Source organism: Eschrichtius robustus, chromosome 13, assembly GCF_028021215.1.
Source record: "Eschrichtius robustus isolate mEscRob2 chromosome 13, mEscRob2.pri, whole genome shotgun sequence".
Taxonomy (NCBI): Eukaryota; Metazoa; Chordata; class Mammalia; order Artiodactyla; family Eschrichtiidae; genus Eschrichtius; species Eschrichtius robustus.
This window is the reverse complement of record NC_090836.1, coordinates 100,953,299-100,974,105: the sequence shown is the minus strand read 5'-3', so window position 1 is coordinate 100,974,105 and position 20,807 is coordinate 100,953,299. Positions and strand designations below refer to the sequence as shown.

General features: G+C 51.1%; 1 protein-coding gene across 1 annotated transcript in view; it reads right to left on the bottom strand.

The window, feature by feature from the left end:
- Nucleotides 1-20,807, bottom strand: part of MPPED1 (metallophosphoesterase domain containing 1) — a 63,222-nt gene that overhangs the window by 20,302 nt on the left and 22,113 nt on the right. Inside the window, exon 3 of the mRNA XM_068561260.1 lies at nucleotides 3,239-3,464. Coding sequence (XP_068417361.1) covers nucleotides 3,239-3,464 — 226 coding nt within the window. The remainder of the gene's footprint in view (nucleotides 1-3,238; nucleotides 3,465-20,807) is intronic.

The following is a 20,807-nucleotide window of genomic DNA, read 5'->3' as shown; positions in this document are numbered from 1 at the left end:
TCTGGATGGGCCCACGCAGCCCTCACAACCCCCCTATAGGGTGGGCAGTATCATTTCCCTATACAGAGGGACCAGAAAGGCTAAGGCACTTGCCCAGAGTCACACAGCTAAGAGGTGGTGTTACTGCAATTTGAACAACCCTTCCCTTACCACCCAACTGCCCAGCCACTACTGTTGCTGAGATTCCGGGGGCCTGGTGGCAGGGGCCCACCCTCCCAGGCATGCAGGTCCCAGGGGGGAAGGTGGCAGAAGGAACTCAGGATTAATTCCATGGTGCCATGGAAGCAGATGCAAGCAACTGGCTCACACAGGGGGAAATTTAGTGAAACTTCCCCAGCACATGAGCCCACGTCTCACCTCACACCACCTGCTCCCAGCCCCAGATGGGGCCTAAAGGAACCCAGGGTTGCTGCATGGAATGCCAGCTCACAGCCTGCATCTCAGAATGCAGACGAGGTGCCGTCTAGCCCTCGGCATTAAAGGCTGTGAACCAACAGCAGGCCCAAGAAGAGTGTGGCAGGGTCCGGCACATAACAGGGGCTCCGAAATACGGCTCCTCCCTTGCCTCCTCCGCCTATGGAAACCCCACACCTCCTTCAAATACCCCCTCCAACAGGGAGCCCTCCTGGATCTCACCAAGCCCTCCTTGGGTCCCTTCTCTGTCTAGCAGCCTGGTGCTGGGCCTGCCATGGCATGGGGTCGGGGGTGTGCATCCAGCTGGGACGACAGGTAAGGGTCAAGGAGAAGACAGGTGCTCCTCCCCACTCAGGCCCCAGGGGGCCTGCAACTAAAAGGTCCAGAACTGCCCGTGCTGGAGCCACAAAAGTCAAAGCAGAGACCGCAGGCAGCTCGAGCACAGAGCAGCTGGACACCAGCAAGGCTGACAGCGGCCTCACTCAGGCCTCAGCAGCACCAGCACTTGGCCTGCAGCTGGCATAGGGGACCACGGGGCTGGCCTGACATCCCGGCCAGGAGACTGGGGAGCTGGCCGTCAAAGGGGTTCTTCGGGGCCCAGCTGTGGGGCTGCACAGAGCTGCTCTGGGTGGGGTGGGAAGGACACTGAGTGACACCTGCCGGCTCCCACCCCCTGCTGTCCTCCATCTCACATCTGGGTTCCGGGCAAGGCTGTGATGGAAGGGGGCTCCACATAGCAAATAACAAGAATGATGTCTCCAATCGTGGAAAGCCTAGTGCAGCCACTGGGCTCAGCTGAACCCTCCTGACATCTTTACAACCACCCCATGCAGGAGGTGCCCCATCACTCCCATTGTGCAGAGGAGGAAACTGAGGCACCGAGAAGTTAAGTGACTCGCCCAGGGTCACACAGGCCATAAGAGGTGAGGCCAAGAGTTGAGCCCAGGCAGTTTGGTTCCAAAGCCATGCTGTTAACTTCTACGCAATCTAACTTTAAACAAAATGTTGTGTGTACGGGTGTGGGTGTGTGTGGGTATGTGGGTGTGCAGGGGAGACAGGGTGTTGGAAACCACTGGGCAAAGAGATCCAGTCCAGATTCCCCGGTCTGGCACCTGACCCTCCTGACCCTCTAGCCTCATCTCCCGCCGCCCCACCTGCACCTCACGCTCCACCCCTCCCATCGTGCTCAGCTCACCTCCATGCCTTTGCTCACGCTGGTTCCTCCTTTGACAATGACCTCCTTCTGGTTTTTTGCCTAACTGACTTCCCCTCCAGGTCTGGGCTCTCACAGCCTGCCAGGCAGACTCGGCCATCTCCTCCCCTCTCCTGGCCTTGGCCCCGAGCTTAGCACATCCCTGAGGGCCCCCCACCCCAGTCCTCGTCAGGACCTCACAGGCCGCCGGGAGGGTTTGTGGAGACCCTGTACACGGCGAGGACCAGGGAGATGACAGCAGGCATCTCCTGGGGCTCAAGGAAGGCAGGACAGCCCAGCATCTCCTCTCTGCCCCATGAGGAGGCCTTGGGAGGATGGGACCATGTCCTAAATCCCTCACAGCCTCTAGCCAGCAGGTGGTCACCGTGTGGCTTCAGCCAGGGCCGCCCCAGGGCTTCCCAGCCACACTGTGTCATCAGCTGCTCTCCCTGAAGTCCCTGCACCCGGACAGGCCCCGGGTCCCCCCAGATCGCCCGTCAGCCTCCCTACATGTGCTGCTCTGGTTGATGGTGCAGCCTCAGGCCCTGTTACCCCTCCACGCCTGTGAATGTCCTTCTCTTCCCTCGTGGTTCAGGTCACCCCACCCCCTCCAGGGAGCCTTCCGGAATCAAGCCACTCTTTCAAGCACATGAGGTCTCTCCTTCCTGTGTATGGTGTCCTCCTCACCCTACCAGCACTTGGCACCCTGTGGCCATTGCCAGCTGGGCCTCTAAGGGCCAGGTGGTCTATCCAACTACAGGACGGGGACAATATATCAGTCCTCACAAGGCTGAGCAAGGATTAGAGACAATTCTTATGGAGATTTAAGCCCAGGGTCCAGCTTACTGTAATTGTTCAGGAATGATCTGCTGCCACCATCAACATCATCATAATCTTAATCATCACCATCATCATCATCATCACCATCATCACGGGGGTTACTATGGACACACCGACTGTCATGCAGACCCGTCATGACCTGTTCTCACCTTGATCCCCACTTAGCCAGGTGAGCCTAGGGATGAGGTCTGATTGCTCTGTGTCCCCAACAGGGAACAAAGGCTTGATGTATACTTGTGATTTAAACAACTGCCGTCCCCAGTACAGTAAAGCAGGACTTTGGCCTTCCATGAAAATTCCGACTGCCTCTCCTCAATCTGGCTAATCAATCACCACCCCCCCACCTATGCATCTTCTGTGTGTGTCAGAGGGACAGACAACAGGGAGATTCCTAGCACATGGAATAATGGTTAAAAGCAAGGATTCTGGAACCAAACTGCCTGGGTTTAATCTCAGCTCTGCCCATTCCTACTTGTGTGACCTTCAGCCAGGCCCTTACCCTCTCTGTGCCTCAGTTTCCTCACCTGGAAAATGGGGATACTAATAGTACCTGTCTATATGTGAGACAGTATAGCATATAGAATTATTTGCCAGATATGGAGAAACCAAGGCTCAGAGAGTGGCAGCGACCTGCCTAGGGTCACACAGCGTGAGGGGAGAGCTGGCCCCAGGTCTCTCTGCTGCTTCTCCCAGCCCCTCTTCCCTCCATGCACTCAGCCTCAGCTCCTCCATCCCCCCAGCACAGCTTCACTGTCACCAGCAGTCAGAACAGCGCCCACCAGGCACACTCACCACGGGGAGCCGTAGATCCGGAAGCCCCGCACGGTGACCTCAGAGTCCTGCAGGTAGATGCAGTTGGTTAGCAGCGACTGCACGTTCTCGTAGTTCTCTGGCTTCAGCTTCGACACGGACGGGAAGTAGTAAAAGTCCTGCTTGATGAGGTCGGCCATGAACTCCTGGTCGAAGGTCAGCTCATGGTTGCCTGCGATCACGATCTTGTACTCGTAGGGCAGGCTGCCTGCAGAGCCGACACAGACAGACACACGGTGCACCGCTGTTGGCTTCTGGAGGCCACAGTGCCGGGGGGGAGGGGGCAGGCAAGAGCCCCTGGACCCCTCGGCAGAGCTGACCCTCGCTCCCGACAGGTGCCTTCTGATCAGAGGCGGCGGCGGCAGCCTGATTGCCATCCCTATGGCCTCCCTGCCCCCGCTGCTGCTGGGTGACAGGCTGCCCACCCCCCAGACCAGCAGGACGGGGCTGGGCAGTTTCCTGCAGGGCCTCTGAGCTGCAGTGGACCCGGCCCCATCCTCAGGACTCGCCCACCTCCGTTTCTTCTGTCCGGGCCACTTTTCCACTGGAAGGAGACCCTGCCCTGGACCCCCAGGCCTGCCTCGCCAGCCTCACTGTCTCAGGCCCCCTCCACCTGGGGGTCTGACTCGTTAGCTTCCACATGAACAGGAATTGCAAGTTCTTTGCAGAGCCCAGGTCAAACCTTGGGAGACCCTACGCTCGGGAAAGATTACAGTGCCCGTCCCCACCCCTACTGCCACGGAATTCAAAGTCAAAACACAGTCTAAGTGGGAACAAAACAAAACCGTCCGTGTATAACATACACTGAGCTAATACTAGGGTCCTTCCAGCTGTGCTCTCTGCAAATTCCACGCGGTTCCTCAACGCCGTGCTTCTTCCCCTTTCTTTCTCTGGGGCCTTACGTTGTAGATGCCCTAGGCAGGTGTGTGCACTGCCTCCTGGGTGATCTGGCCATGGGCTGGGTTCCAGGACGGCCGCCCAAGGCTACCACAGCCCCTCGGCCTCAGTAAACTGACCGCCACCTGCCCCAGCTCCCCAACACCTGCCGGCAGCCAGCCTGACCCCAGGCTCAGGCCCGTGACCCCCGACCTTGCACCAGCCTCAGCTGCTAGGCTCTCCGGGCCTGGAGAAAGAGTCATGATGGTACCTGATTAGGATAAAAAAATGAATTTCGAAGGTGAACCCCGAGGCCCAAGCCTTTTTCTTGCCCCCTCCCCAAGGGCGTGCCCTGGTGGGTCAAGCAAACACCAAGGGGCGTGTGAAGGTGCCAGCCCAGCACGGGGCCTTGGGGAGACGGGGTGTCTAGGCAGGAGAATGGTGACATTGCATAGCCATTTCACAGACAAGTAACTGCGACCACTGAATGGAACTTCTAAACGACCTGAGCTCTGGTTTCTGAAGGAGCCAGTACAAAAGACACCAAACTTTACTCTGCGTCTGTTTCAGCAAGAAAGTCGCTTCTTTTGTCCGAATTCTTCAGCAGTAAGTGGCTAGTTCGCAGGACCCCGTGCACATATAAGCCCTACTACGCGTCAGGCACGGAGCCAGGCCTTCATCGTCTCCATCGTGCAGACGCGGAAACTGAGGCTCAGGAAGCTGTGGGGTGACGTGCTGGAGGCCACATGGCCAGGAGGTGGCAGAGCTGGATTCTGAGTCAGTCAGGCCTGTGGGACCCCAGACTTTCCACCTACTCGGGGAAAGCCCGGGAAGGCGCCCTCCACAAGGCCAGGGCGAGAGCCCCATCCTGACCACCGAGAGCCATGGCCACACCTCTGGCTCCGGCCTCCCGTCCAGGGGTCCCAGGGTGATGTGAAAGGGAACCTGCCCAGAGGACCGTCCCGGGGTTAACAGAGATCTACACCTCAGGAGGCGTCTTCTCCGTTACCAGTGACCATGACTCCCACAGGAGCACACACAGGGCAAAGTGTCCGGCTTTGGAGCCAGGTGACCTGGGTTCTGTCACCTCTCATCCGAGCAAGTCACTTAACCTCTCTGAGCCTCAGTTTCCCCTCTGATCGACGTGAGTATGCCTGGTAACTGCCCCTTTCTGGAGGCCAAGGGCCTCGTGTGGCCCCCAGCTCCACCAAGCCCCTTCCCTGTGGCTGGTCCCACACAAGGGTAACACAGTCCAGGGACAGCAGAGCTTTCTCACCCTTGACCATGACCTGAAACTCGACCTCCTCTGCTGTGTGAGCCTTCTGTCAGAAACCCAATTCCAGAAATGCCTCTTCTCCAAATTCTGAGGACTGTCTGCCTTACTGGGAACCGAGGCCCACAATACCAGGTCAGCTGCGACAGACGTGGGATCAAACTCAGCTCCCCGTAAGGTTCCAGGAAGAACCCCGTTTGCCCAGCACTGTGGAAGCTCCAGGAAGGGGCAGGGTGAGTTTTATGGCTGAGCCACACAATGAAGTTCTAGGTACCATAACTACACCTATTATCATATTCTAATTGCAATGAAATGGAAGTATCCAGAACCCAGTTAGAAACTTCTCCAGCCCGCCCCCCTCCCACCGCTGCAGTTGGGACCTGCCCATTCTGCCTGGCCTCAGGCTCTCTGGCCGTGGCAAAGGGCTGTTGGGTGGCCGCTCGCCTCCCAGCCTGGCCACAGAGGAGGTGGGGACCCCAGCACAGAGAGAGAAGTTTTTCACAAAACAAGCAGAAAACCATAATCTGTTCATCACTGCCTCACCGGCCACCCAGACTTCTTTACAGGTTTGAGAAAATAGCGTTCTCTCTTCTTTGGTGTTTGTCAACTCTGGGAGGCTGTCCAATGACACACATGGGCTCCAGGGGCTGACAGCTGGGTCCCAGACCCAGTTCTGCCACTAACCGGCTATGTGACTTGACCCCCCCAGGCCTCCGTTTCCTCACCTGTGAAACAGGAAGAATAATGCCTACCTCGCAAGACCGTTCTAGGATTACACAAGACAATGAATGGAAACACACAAAGCCTTTTGATGTTCAGAAAAAGTCAGCTTCCCTGGGCCAGAGTTTGCAAACTAGAAGCCAGCAGGCCAGCCCTGCCCACAGACATATTTTGTTTGGCATAATTTTTTGGCTTTTCTCAATTTGCATCTGTTGCCAACATTAAAAATTAGAGAAATTCCAATAAAATGTCATTCTTTCTGTTTTCTAAAAATCAATCAGTCAATTTTAAAATCTCACCATCCTGGCCTAGGCAAGTGCTGAGTGCCTTGCTTCCCTTAGAGAGGAAGCAGAGGGCAATTTGCCCGGTCCCCACCTGTCCTTACTACTCACACCCAGCCCACTTCACTCATTTTAAGGTACTGCCCACTCCCAGCAGCGTTGGGGATTCTGGCCCCGGCCACAGTCTCTGGAGACGAAGGGGACCAGACCTGGCCCCTGCCCCTCCGAGCTGCCAACCAGGCCATGGGGATGAGCTCCCCAAGGCCCCTCTGCCTCCCCGCCTCACCCATCCTCCTATTTGTCATCCCAGCCTGGCCCAGGGTTGCTGAGACGTCCTCTTGTTCTCCTCACAGGAGAGAATCCGGAGCAGAGAGGAGAGGTGTTGGCTTCACCATCTCCATCCCAAGTAGGCCCCGGCAGAAGTCTGGAAAGCGGAGCCCCCGCCAGCACCCCAGGTGACACGGTGCAGAGACCCCTCTCTCCAGTGATGCTCAGGCTGCCGGCGGGGAGGGGAGAGGCTTGCCTGGGCCTGAGCATCTGGAGAAGGGTCGTGGGGGACAGCACAGAGAAGCCTGCCACTTCCGGGACCTCACTATTGGGCCAGCCACCCTCGGTAAAAGGCTGGGCCCTCCCGAGGTGGGCTCTGTTACTTCTGCCTCGAAGCTGGGGAACGAGGGTCCCAGGTCAGGAACCTGCGCAGGTCCCGCAGCAGGTGAGCGGGAAAAGCAATGCTAGGTGCTGGTCCAGCTGACACCACACCTCTGGGTCAGCAGCTCAGATTCGTTCAAGGCCACCAGGCCAGCCCCTCACCACACTGCAGTCGCGGCTGGAGCAGTGGCCACCATGACTGCCTTCCAGCACTAGTTCTCTGTGTTTCTACTTCACGGCATCCATCCACCCCACTTGGCACGCCGCCCCGGCTCGGGGAGCCCGAGCCGCACTAATGTATTGGTGTCATGTCTCTGACCGGGGGTGTTACTTAAGCAAATTAGCAAATTACTCCAACCATACAGTTTCATTTATTTCCGCAGCTCCTGACTACCAGGGACTGAGGAGTGGGCAGGAGGCTGTGGGCTCTCCCCTGTTCCTCCCACCTCGGGTCAGAGGAGGTAACTGAGGCTTCTTCCCTCCCAGGGAAGAACCAGCTCCTGGACATAAAGCCAGGTGGGGGGCAGGAGCCATAACATGCTGGCGTGACACCCTCAAATATTGTCTGGTTTCTCCCCAAAAGGTGGGTGCCACACGGCTTGGAGGCAGGGGGCTCATCCATTTGTGAACACAGAAACCTTCCAGCACCATGCCCTTCTGAGCTGGAAGTCCAGCCACAAACACATCTCTGACTGCCTGGTCACTTGAACTTGGCAACTCTCCAGCTGTGTATAACCTTCAAAGACACTTAAGTATTATTATCCCAATTTTATATCTGGGAAAATGGAGGCTCGGAGAGGTTACACAAATCAATAATAAAGTGATGAACAAGCACAGAGGGTAATGGACAGTTTGACAGTTTTTGTGGCTTGGCCTCATCAAACTCATCCTGAACTGGTACCATCATGCTACACTGCCTCTCAGCAGGTAGACAGATCGTTGGATGGATGATGGATGGATGGATGAGTGGATGGATAGATGGATGGATGCATGATGGATGGATGATGGATGGATAGATGGATGGATGCATGATGGATGGATGATGGATGGATGATGGATGGATGATGGATGGATGAGTGGATGGATGCATGATGGTTGGATGAGTGGATGGATAGATGGATGGATGCATGATGGATGGATGACGGATGGATGACGGATGGATGAGTGGATGGATAGATGGATGGATGAGTGGATGGATAGATGGATGGATGAGTGGATGGATAGATGGATGGATGGATGGATGCATGAGTGGATGGATAGATGGATGGATGGACAAAGAAGGATGGATTATGGATAGATGAATAGATGGAAAGAGATAGATGGATGCATTTATAAATCAATCAATCCATCTTGGGATAGCTCTGTCTCCTTTATACCAACTGATCTCTGTCTACCTGGATCCCTCCCTTTCCTCCAAATTTTTCCTCCAACTGTCCTGGCAGGGCTTGCTATCCAGACCCACCTCCCTCACCCAGAATCCTGACTGGCCCTCTCTGAATCATCTCCCATTGGACCTGCTCTCTCGTAGATGGGGGTGGAAGAGCCAGAACCAAGGCTCTGGTAAGGCTTAACTATCACAGAGGCAAGTGGAAAAGTCCCCTCCTCTGTTCTGGGGCTGCCACCTCTGTTGCTACAACCTAAAGCTGCATTAGATGCTCACATGAGCCTGCAGCTCTTACCAACCTGATTGTGGATAAAATGCCCAACGACCCATCATCAGAGGCTTTCTGGCTTAGCTTCATCTTCTCCCTCCTGTATCTGGGTAGTGAATGAGGGAGTGTTTGGGGGCCCGCAATGACCATTTGACTTGCAGGGGCTTCGTGGGGAAAAAGATGAGATGAAAACAAACTCTTCCTCCCGATGCCTGCCCAGAGGAGATTAATGTTGTTCCCTCTGCCCCTTCTTGCGGCTGTCCTTCCTGGCAGCAGAGAAGAGGGCTAACATACAGGGGAACCACCCCAGTGCCCAGATGGGAGCACCTGCCCTGACAAGGTGCCAAGAGTGCCTGAACCCCGGGTGTTCTCCAGCAGGTGTCTGGGGGCTGTGCCAGCTTGGTGAGGCTCCGAGAGGGGACAAATGGGCCCAATGCCTTCTCACACCCACCTCCCTCAGCCCAACAGAAGCAAAGAATCCAGTCAGCCTATCCCCAAAGCCCAGCAAGCCAGAAACTCGCTTTCTTCCTGAAGCTGGGCCCTGTTTTAACCCCCCGGCCCTGGTCAGCTGCCCACAAGCTCTGTCTGAGCACAGGCTGTGTTCCAGAAGCTGGACAAGGCACCAAACAAAGCTTAGTCCTGAGGTCAGTGCCAGAAGTGACACGCAGAGCTTCCAATCCACACCCCTCATTGGACAGAGGGGGAAACTGGAGCTCAGAGAGGGAAAGGGGCTTGTCTGAGGTCACACAGCAAGAGAACAGCGAACCAGCACTCGAACCCCAGCCTCTTACCTCAGGAACACAGAACAGTGGTCACACCAGCCAGCCTCTGGTGGGACATGCAGGCTGAGCTGGGGACTGGAAAGATAGGACATTCGGGAAGAGTGAGGGTCTGCTTGGCTCCTGGGCCAGGTGGGCCTTGCTGGGGTGTGATCTCCCAGCCTCGGGTCTGGGAGAAGCAGCAAGTCCTCGTGGAAACCAGCCCTCCTCCCTGCTTTTCAGAGCTGGTGGGCATTGTTATGCATTTGTATTCTGCGTGATAACGTCCAGCTCATCTTCCCCAAATGCTTCGTTTCTTCTCAGCCAGCTCCCTTGAAATCCTGGCATTTGCTAGCCATGGATTTGTTGGTGGTAAAAAGACCATTAGGTATTCATCAGCAGAGAATTGGAGGATGACCATACTATTTTAACTTTTCATTTGCCATCTATGTCCAAATAGATATGCACCCACACGTAGATTCCACATGGCAGCGAGTATGCGCGGGGTTCAGAGCACAAAGGGGGATGCAAACGAAAGCTCTGCTACTTGCGCTTCCAAGACTAATCTCCCTCCAAAAGGTTACAATTCTTTATCGCTAACACTTACCCATCCCACTGAACAGAAAGTGCTACCTCCAAACTGCATAATCTGTTCAATTCAACATGATATGTGCAAGCTTCTCCATAATCTACGCCATTCCCGGAGCGGCGTTCGGAGCCCGGCAGAGTTTTAGTGTTCTCTGAATGCAGCGGCAATCAGGCAAATGCCCACTTATGGCTCCTCCCGCCCATCCCCGTCTCGCAGAACACAGCAGAGGGGAATGGAATAAAGAGACGGCATAACGATCTCTGATTGCATTTTTAGTGCGTCTTTGACAGGTCTGTGTTTAAACACTTGCCCATGTCTGGGAGATTCACGTGACCAGACTTCTTGGGATGGCACTCGATCTAGGGTAACTCTGGAGTGGAGACTCAGCTTCAAGCTGCCGCCGGGGCTGGCTGCAGGGGGCTCGGGCACACGCGTGCCATCGCCATGCACACACAGAGGACACGGGCCGGCGATGCAAAAAGGGAATCTGTGTGCAGCCCGAGCAGGCGGGAGAGGCTGAAGACAGGTGCCTGGGCCAAGGGCAGGGCTGAGAGATGGGAGCACGCTGCACGGGCTGTGTCCCCCAGAAGCTGGTTTGTGCTGCCCCGTGCCAGGCACAGTGATAAGCAATTTAGATGCAACGCTTCTAGACACCCTTAGAGAGCAAGGCTGGACCCCATCTCTGCCTCCTCCCGGCGACTTGGCCTGGAGTGAAAACCCTCACTTCTCAGCCTCGGCATCCGCATCTGTAAAGGCGGAACGTTCAGGGCTCTTCACAGAGTTCTTGGAAAAATCAAACCAGGGAATACACATAAAGCCCCTGTATTGTACTTATACCGAGATTTGTTTTAATCAGGTGTGGTAAGACTTGCAGACACGGAAATGACTGCCCTGAGGAAGAAGGTTATACTCACAGATCCCTAGAAACAGGGCAAGCGGGCAGAGGATGGGCTAGTGAATAACGCGGGTGGGCTCTGGGGCACAGGGCTGACCCTCGTTGTCTGCTCCCAGGCCCTGGGGTGATTGATCAGGGCAGCGTGTGCGACAGCCCCGTGCAGGACGTGGCTGGGGGTGGGGGGTGGAGTCTGGATTGGTTGGTTTGCTTGTGAAAGGTGTGCTCAGAGGTGAGTCCTTTACTATCTCTACAATGGGTTAACTCTGGAGGGGTAGTCCCTCAGGGTCAGCCAGCCTCCAAGATGCCAAGCCATCAGAATTCATAAAACCAAAGGCATGATTTATACAACCTGGATGGTAGCTGTTATCACTGTCTTTAGGGATATTAGGAGGAGTAAATGCCATGCTCTGCTATGAAATCCAGAAATGTTAGCTGGGAAGATGGAGATGGGAAAAGGGGCCTAAGAAAGTCAGTTCACTTGCCTGGGGTCACACAGCAGCACGGGAGTCCAAATTGCCTGCCTAAACCTGGGTGTCGAGACCCCCCCCCGCCCACTGTAGGACAGTCCTGGGAGGGCGGACCCTCCACCCACCCAGCTGCAGGCCAGCCCCCTCGGGTCCCATGGGGGAGGGTTCTGGATTCACAACCCAACACCGGTGCCCATATTTAAAAGGCAAATGCGATTTTTCTTCTGTTTCATCCTAATAGCCAAAATGTTTAACTTTCAAACATTTGTTTTTCCTGGGAAATGTTTTAAAAACAGGAACATTCAGTCCTAATCATCTATTTAAATGCCTGGTTCAATTGCTACCGCAGAGCACATAAGACTTCAGGCTGAAGGGGACAGCTGAAAGGTTTCTGGGTTCTTCCTCCTCCAAATTAGGCCTCCTGTAGCCAGAAAGATTTTGTGGGAACCTCCCCAGAACACACATGCCCAAACACTTCATGAAAGGCTCCCCACGGCCCTCACAAGGGGCCAAGCTGGTGACCATGGATGTAACACGCATTCAGAACTCAAGGCTACGGCGCCCCCTCCAGGCCAGGCCCCGGTGGTGCCCTGACCTCAACTTTCCGCAGCACGACACACCATGCACCCCTCTGAGCTTCTTGAGGCCTCTTTGCTCATGCTGTTCCATCCACCTAGGACCCTCTTCCTGCCCTTCTTTCTGAGCCAACTCCAATTGGTTCTCCCTTCATCAATGGGCCCAAGTGCCACTTCCTCCAGTCTGCCTGCCATGAGCACCCTCTTTCACCCAGCACTCGGGGCTCCCAGCTCCGCCCAGCCTGAGCTCTCGCTGTCACTGCTTGCCTGCTTCCCCCACCAGCCGGGCGTCCTCCCAGGCTGGGACCAGCCTGCTTCCTCTCTTGCGCCCAGCACAGGGCTGGCTATGGGGGGAAGTGCTCATATATGCTCACTGAATGCAAGATGTATTATCATCCACGTAGGATAGAGGATGAGGATCAGAGGGTGAGGTCAATGACTCACCAAAGGTCCCCAAGCAGTCCACTATGGAATGTTCCAGAAGGATCATCGTTAAGATGCTGACCAGCCTGTCGGGTCGCAGCCCCCAAACCGTCGTGGCTTTCACTCCCTCAACAGACGTCAAGATGGGCACAAGGCCCAGGCGTGGGGCTGGCACCCGGAGGCTCCAGGAAGAGCCTCCCTGGTGGCAGGGAGGCCTGGATTCAGCCTCAGCTCTGCTACCACATCACCGGACCCGGGTGAGGCCTTCCCCTGCTCAGGTCTCAGTTTCCCCATCTATCCCATGAGGAGGTCCTGACCCTTAGAGAGCCCTTTCAGCTTTCTAAGACCCTCCAGGAGGTGCCGGGGTTGGGGGGAGCTTCCCAAGGCAGGTGCTAATAGGGCCAAACAGCAGGATAGAAAGGGCTCACACAGGGCAGGGCATTTTGGATGCCCACGTTTGCCTGCTTGCTGCTGACATCCTGTGAAATCAACAGTAAAGGAATAAAAAGGTATGACCCTCCACAAGAAGCAAAGCGAGCTGTGGCCAGAGCCCCAGGCGGCTCAGGGACCCAGGCTCAGGTGCACGGTCTGACCTAGAACCCATGGGAGCATGTAGACCCAGGGCCCCTCCCCCATCACACCTGTCACCACGCCCTTCACCCACCAATCTCTGCAGAAGAGAGGGTATTTACTCTCAAGGGAAAATAACAGCTCCACAGAGCCCCATTTAGGGACCACAGGGCTTGAGGGAGGATGGGCAGTGAGGTCGGAGGCTGAACAACAGGAGGATAAAGTGAAAGAATAAATATAGTGACTGTGGAGACCACAGGCCCCTTCCCCAGTGAGCTCTAAGGTTCTGGAAGCCAGCCTTGGAAACTGGGGAACTCATTTCTCGGGAGAAAGATAGGTCCAGGAGAAAACACCTACAGATAGTGATATCAGGGGCTCCCCAAAGAGATGGCCAGGACCCCATCACAGTACACCCTCCACCCCACACACACACGTATACACACAGCTTATCAACAGCTTTCAAACGTCTAGTTCTTAAACACAACACACAGGATCATCATCAGACCTCAGAGAAAAGCCTCCAAGCTGAAAACGGAGGCAGAGGCCAAAACAAGAAGAAAGGAAATTGGAGGAAAAGGGGCTGATGCAGGGGGAAAAAATAACATATAATTACCACCATTGGTGAGATAACAGAAGATACTGCACCCGTGAAATTCTAGCAGGGTGCTCTTAACAAAAGAAATTAAAACGTGGCAGAATTTTAAAATTTTGGTTAGAGAGTAGAAGATGGAATTGAGGAAATGTCCCAGAGACTGAAACAAAATGACAATAAAGTGACCAGGCAAGGAAAGAGACAAAAATCAGAGAATCAAAACAAGAGGTCCCACATTTGGATACTATGAAATAGAAGTCAGAAAAAAAGAGGGGAGGGAAATTTTGAGAAAAAAACAAAAAAAAAGAATATGAGAGAATGTCCCAGGATTAAAGGACAATATTTGCTCCATTAAAAGGGTTACCTGAGTGCCCACAATAATGAATGAAAAAACACCCACATCTGAGGCACACTGCCCAGAAACAAAACAGGTCATATACCAAGGGTGAGATATCCAAACGATAGTGGAATCTTCAAGAGTGACACAGAAAACTAAAAGAAAACAGAGCAATGCCTTCCAAATTTTGAGGGAAAACGATCTGCTACCCAGAATTCTACACCCAGACAAACTATCAATTAAGACTGAGGACAAAATAAAGACTTCTTCTGACATACAATTTTGCCAAACATTTATCTCCAGCGCATTCTTTCTCAGAAAGCTACTGAAGGGTGTGTTCCACCAGAATGAGGGAGTAAACCAAGAAAAAGGAAGCCATGGGATCCCGGAACCAGGAGCTCCAAGAGAAAAGGAAGGCAAAGGGAAACGGTGAAGGAGGATCCAGGATGACGAGTGTACACAGGCCTGGAGGGCAGCTAATCCAGACCGGGGCAGGGGTTGGAGGCTCAGGAAGTACAAGAAAAATGGGCCAACTGATGGCCTGGCCCAGCCCACCACACTGCTGAGGGCCACTTCAAACCCTGCAGGAGACAGGGATGAACCACAATGGGTACACGGAAAAACAAGCAAACAAAACAATTTACTACTTTAGGAAAAACAATAGGTTATGCAATGAATATTTAACCAAAAACTGTGATGGGACTATAGCAAAAGGATAAGAGAGGAGATGTGTATATATGGGTAGAGAGACTAAGTCTCTAAATTTTCATTTTTCATAGTAAGACATTAAAAAGTAATCCCTAAAATTGAAAAATAAAAAACAGCAATATAAGGTTGTTACGTAGAGACATCGTGGTGATAAATCAGCAGCTACCAGATTTGCATGGGGAATAGGAATCAGGACTAGGGAGGGGACCTGGGGAGGAGGCTGCTGGCTTTACCATAAGCCTTGTAGCATGTTGTGACTCATTCTGCACATGTATTACCTTAATGCAAATAAAACTGTAATGAAATTAAAAGACGGCATTGGAGGCCAGGCACTCCTCGCCTGCCTCCTACCTCTGCCCAGGGCAGCCTGACCTCTCACTGGTTCTACCCACTGCTCAAAATCTAGAACCAAATCAAACTGGGTCACAATTGAATCTGTAGATTGTTTTGCATGGTACTGACAACTTAACAATCTGATTCTGAGGGTCTAAGTGCTGGGATGACTCCAACAACCAGGTTCAAAGGCAGGTGATCTGGCCAAGCATCTCCTCACCCTGGAAGGTCAGACAGCCACTAATAACATCACAGGTGTCACCTGCTGAGTGTCTGAGACAGGCTCCCTCCTGCCTTACTTCTAACTCTCACAACAGCCCCACAAAATGGGCAGTAGATTGGCAGATGAAGAAATTGGGGCTCAGTGAGGTTAAATAACTACAAAATGGGTAAGCAGAGAAGTGGGAATCCATCTGTAGCTGAAGCCTCAATCTCTCCATTTCTGTCACACCACCAAGACATATTACATATGCCAAAGAAATATTCCTCAGGAAAAAAAAAAAGAAAAAAATGGTGCCATATACTTGAGTCCTTATAAAATCTCCCCTGTTATGAGGAGCTCTCAATGATTTTATTTTAAAGAACATAACATTTTGGAGATATCTTGTGGCTTCATATACAAGCCTTTACAGACCATCCTGAAAAGCAATACAGATGTCAGAACAAGTTAAACGAATTCAGCTAAGGTGCAGGATACAAAAACAATGGGCAAGACAAGCAGTTGCATTTCTATACACTAACAATAAACAATCTGAAAAGGATATTAAGAAAACAATCCTATTTGCAATAGCATCAAAAAGAATAAAATAGGACTCCCCTGGTGGTGCAGTGGTTAAGAATCCACCCGCCAATGCAGGGGACATGGGTTCGAGCCCTGGTCGAGGAAGATCCCACGTGCCGCAGAGCAACTAAGCCCGTGCACCACAACTACTAAGCCTGCGCTCTAGAGCCCGCGAGCCACAACTACTGAGCCCGAGTGCTACAACTACTGAAGCCCGCGCATCTAGAGCCCATGCTCCGCAACAAGAGAAGCCACCACAATGAGAAGCCCACGCACTGCAACGAAGAGTAGCCCCCGCTCACCACAACTAGAGAAAGCCCGCATGCAGCAACGAAGACCCAATGCAGCCAAAAATAAATAAATAAATAAATAAATTTATTTTTTTGAAAAAAGAGTAAAATACTTAGGAATAAATTTAACCAAGGAGGTGAAATATTTGTACACTGAAAACTCCAAAATATCTGCTGAAAGAGACTAAAAAAGACACCAATAAGTGGAAAGAAGTCCTGTGCTCATGGATTGGAAGACCTCATATAGTTAAGATGTCAATACTATCCAAAACAATCTACAGATGCAATGGAATCCCTACAAAAATCTCAATGATGTTTCTTTCAGAAACAGAAAATCCATCCTAAAATTCATAGGAAATCTCAAGAGTCCCTGAATAGCCAAAATAATCCTGAAAAAGAAAAACAAAGTTGGAGGTCCCACACGTCCTGATTTCAAAACTGACTACAAAGCTACAGTAATTAAAACAGTACGGTACTGGCATAAATACAGACATATAGATCAATGCAATAGAATAGAGAGCCCAGAAATAAACATATATGGTGAAATGATTTTCGACAAAGGGGCTAAGAGGGAAAAGAACAGTCTTTCAATAAATGGTGCTGGGAAAACTGGACATCCAATGCCAAAGAATGAAGCTGGCCCCTTAATATCATATACAAAAATGAACTCAAAACGGAACAAAGATCTAAAGGTAAGAGCTAAAATTATAATACTCTTAAAAGAAACCATAGGGGGAAAGCTCCATGACATTGGATTTGGCAATGATTTCTTGGATATGACACCAAAAGTGCAGGCAACAAAAGAAAAATATATCAAAATTTAAAACTTCTGTACATCAAAGACACCATCAGCAGAGTGAAAAGGCAATCCAAAGAATGGGAAAAGAATTGCAAATCATATTTCTGGTAAGATGTTAATACCCAGAATATACAGAGAGCTCCTAAAACTCAACAACAAAAACCCCCAAACAATTCAATTCAAAAATGGGCAAAGGACTTGAATTGAGATTTCTCCAAAATGGCCAATAAGCACATGAAAAGATGTTCCACATCACTGATCATTAGGGAACTGCAAATCAAACTGTGAGATAACAACTTCACATCCATCAGGATGGTTACTATCAGAAAAACAGAAAACAGCAAGTGCCGGTAAAGTTGTGGAGAAACGACAGCCCTTGGGCACTGTTGGTAGGAATATAAAATGGAACAGCCACTGTGGAAAACAGTATGGAAGTTTCTCAAAAAATTTAAAACAGAACTAGCATATGATCCAGCATTTCCATTTCTGGGTATATGCCCTGAAGAATTGGAAGCAGGGACACAAACAGGCATTTGCACCCTCATATTCACAACAACATTATTCACAACAGCCCAAAGGTGGGAGCAACTCAGGTGTCCATTAACAGATAAATGGATAAGTACAATGTGGCATATCCACACAATGCAATATAATTCAGCCTTAAAAAGGAAGGAAATTTTGACACACACTACAACATGGGTGAACCTTGAGGACGTTATGCTCAGTGAAATAAGCCAGTCACAAAAGAACAAATACTGTACGATTCTGCTTATATGAGGTCCCTGTAGTCAAATTCACAGAGACAGAAAGTAGAATGGTGAGTGCCAGGGGCTGGGGGAGGAGGAGTTAGTATGTAATGGGTACGGCATTTCAGTTTGGGAAGATGAAGTGTTCAGGAGATGGATGGTGGTGATGGTTGCACAGCAATGTGAATGTGCTTCAGGCCACTGAACTGCACACTTGAAAAAGGTTAAAATGGTAAATGTTATGTATATTTAACCACGATTTAAATTTTAAAATAATCTTAAAAGAAGAGAACCAAAGGCCTTGAATTCCAGACACTAGAATTGTGAGCAGGTAGAACCATAGGTTCTTGGAACTCTTAGAATCTTAGAGCCCTGGAAGCCAATCATTCTAATCTTGGAAGCAAACAATTCTAGAACTTTAGAAGTCATCAAAGTTTACAGGTGGAAAGGGACTGAGTGGCCATCTAGAGTCTTGGCCCCCTCACCCTTCCCCCTTTATCAAAAAGTCCTAATTGAGGAGCTCCAGGCCAGGAAGCCTATACCTGCATCCATCCTTCCAGAAAATTCCCAGCATGGATTTCACCTGGGGTTTGACAGCCCTGGATGAAAGACATGACTACAGGGACAGATACCTGGCCTTCGTGTTACTGAATAAACATTTTTCCAAAAGGTTCCTCTGGTGCCTTCTGACACCTATAGACAACCCTTTTAAAGAGGAAAAAAATTGGCCCAAAACCATATTCTTTGCAGTAGCAACTGAAATAAGTATTTGAAAATGATTAAGACAAAAGGTTCCTATTTTTTTAAATACTTCTTAGTGACACCGAGTGTTTTAAAGCTAAATAAACATTTTGGAGATGAAGATACATGAAAGTAAAATCATCTTGCCACCTCTGTTGATGTTTCCTTTATTCTACAGTCATTCTCCTTGGCCCTAATAAGTGCCGGACCCTGTGCTGGGAGCTGGGGACAGAGAGGTCCCGACCCAGCCCCTTCTCCTGTTGTCTAGTGTGGAAAAGATACACGCAAGAAATCTGGGATCTGTAATGCGGGTGGTACCAAGTCATAGGGAACCATAAACAGTAGTGAGTTTTCTTCTCCCTGACCAGGAGTGAGGGAGGAGCTCTGAAAAGGTGGGTAAGAGGGAGCATCCTAGAAATAGCAGCTCTCCAGGCAGACGAGGCTGGGAAGGGCATCCCGGGAAGAGTATCCCACACAAGCAAAGGCATGGAGGTGGGAAAATCCACCTGCTAGGTATTCGGCAATTGCTTAGAAGCCCAGGGCAGACGGGGCTGCAAGTGGGGGCAGGCCTGGGAGGGACAGATGGGGTCACACCAGGAGGGGTCTCCACTGCCCGGCGAAGATCTGGACTTCCCCCGGACACAGCAGAAAACCAGAAAAGAGCATTAAGGGGAGAGGGGATACGGTTGGATCGATAAACAAAAAACTTTCAAACACAAATATGACAAATGTTAGTCTGGAAAGTGACTATTCTGAGAGGGTGGGATGCTACCAGAGAAAGCCCCGCTTTGTCAGCTCCATGCTTCCCCTGCAGGGTCATGGCTGTCAAACCAGCCCAGAATTCGCTCCAAACGGCCTTCTGAGAGCTCTCAGATCTTCATTTGCTTCGTGCACACTCAGAAAGGTGTGACATTCTTCTTCTTAAGAGATATCAAAGAAACAAACCTATACACTTAAAAAAAAAAAACCCTGATTTTCTTTAAAACAAATTTCAAAGAACTAAATCCTAACTTTTAAATATCTGATTTTTAAAAAGGAAGGCATCCATGGACTTCCCTGGGGGTCCAGTGGTTAAGACTCTGTGCTCCCAATGCAGGGGACCCAGGTTCCATCCCTGGTCAGGGAACTAGATCCCGCATGCCTCAATGAAGATCCTTCACGCGACAAAGAAAATCCCCGTGCCACAACTAAGACCCAGCGCAGCCAAATAAATAAATATTTTTTAAAAAGGAAGGCAACCTTGCATGATATTAATAATAGTAATGAAAGCTCCCATCAACTGGGCATCTACTTTTTGCTGGGCACTTTAGATGCATTCATAAAATAGCCACAACAAAAACAGTAGTGGCATTTATTATTATGTGTTTATCTCACACCAGGTCCTATGGTGAGCCCAGATCAGCCCCTGCCTCACTGAACCCTCCCAATATCAGCCCCCTTTTACAGATGAGAAAACTGAGGCTAGGGGAGAGGACATAACATGCCGAAAGCCAGGTGGCTTGGAAGAACGGAGCCACAATCCAAACCTGAGGGGTGTATCCAGACCCACATGCTTGAACAGGATCCCAACTGCAGTGTCTTATTCAATCCTCACAATAGCCTACAAAGAAACTCTGTTAGCCCCACACTGTAGATGGATACACTGAGGCCCAAGAGAGTAATGATTTTCTCAAGGTTGTGCAGCAGGCATGTGGCCAGGTAGGGCTGGGGAGGCAGTCCCACCTGCTCCAAAGCCTGCATCCTTTCCACTGGCTCCTCTGTCACTTCAGGAACTTAATTTATAAATAATAAATGGTAATAGCGAGTGCCTACTGGGGGCTGGTGCTGTCCGTGGTGCTGAAGATGCAACACGCCTGAGATGGACAAGATCCCTGCCTCCCAGAAGTGGACCTTCGTGGGATATTGGCAATAAAGGAACAAAGAATTAAGTACCAGGTCAGGTGAGGATAACAGATATGGAAAAATGAAGCCAGGTGAGCAGGATAGGGCACACGGGGGTAGAGAAGCAGATCAATGTAGGGCCATCAGGAAGGCCTCTCTGGAAGGGTGACCCCTGAGAGCCAGGAACTGGGTGACCTCCGGGAAACCACATTCCTGCACCGGGTCTCAGTCTCCTCATCTGTAAAGTGGGGATGGCATTACTCAGGACCCAGGCTGTTTGTTTCAAGGGAGAAGTGAGCAAACAACATGAAAGCACTTTTAAACTGTAAAGTGCCATCCAGAAAACAATCGTTGTTGTTCAGCCCTCATGCGACTTGTACACAAGGCTTTGCAGCAAAATGTGGTTTTCACATAAGAAATGTAAGGTGTTGGACCTTCTTGTGTCCCATCAACAACTTAAACATGACTTTATTTAGTTGGTCCTGATGTTATAAAGTGTTACTCCTGACCATAAATATCAAAACAGACTTGGTAAGGAGGAATCTCCTTACCAAGGAGATTATAGCAAGGGCTGGGATTTTCTGAATATACAAGGGGATTTTCGTTAATAGCAAGG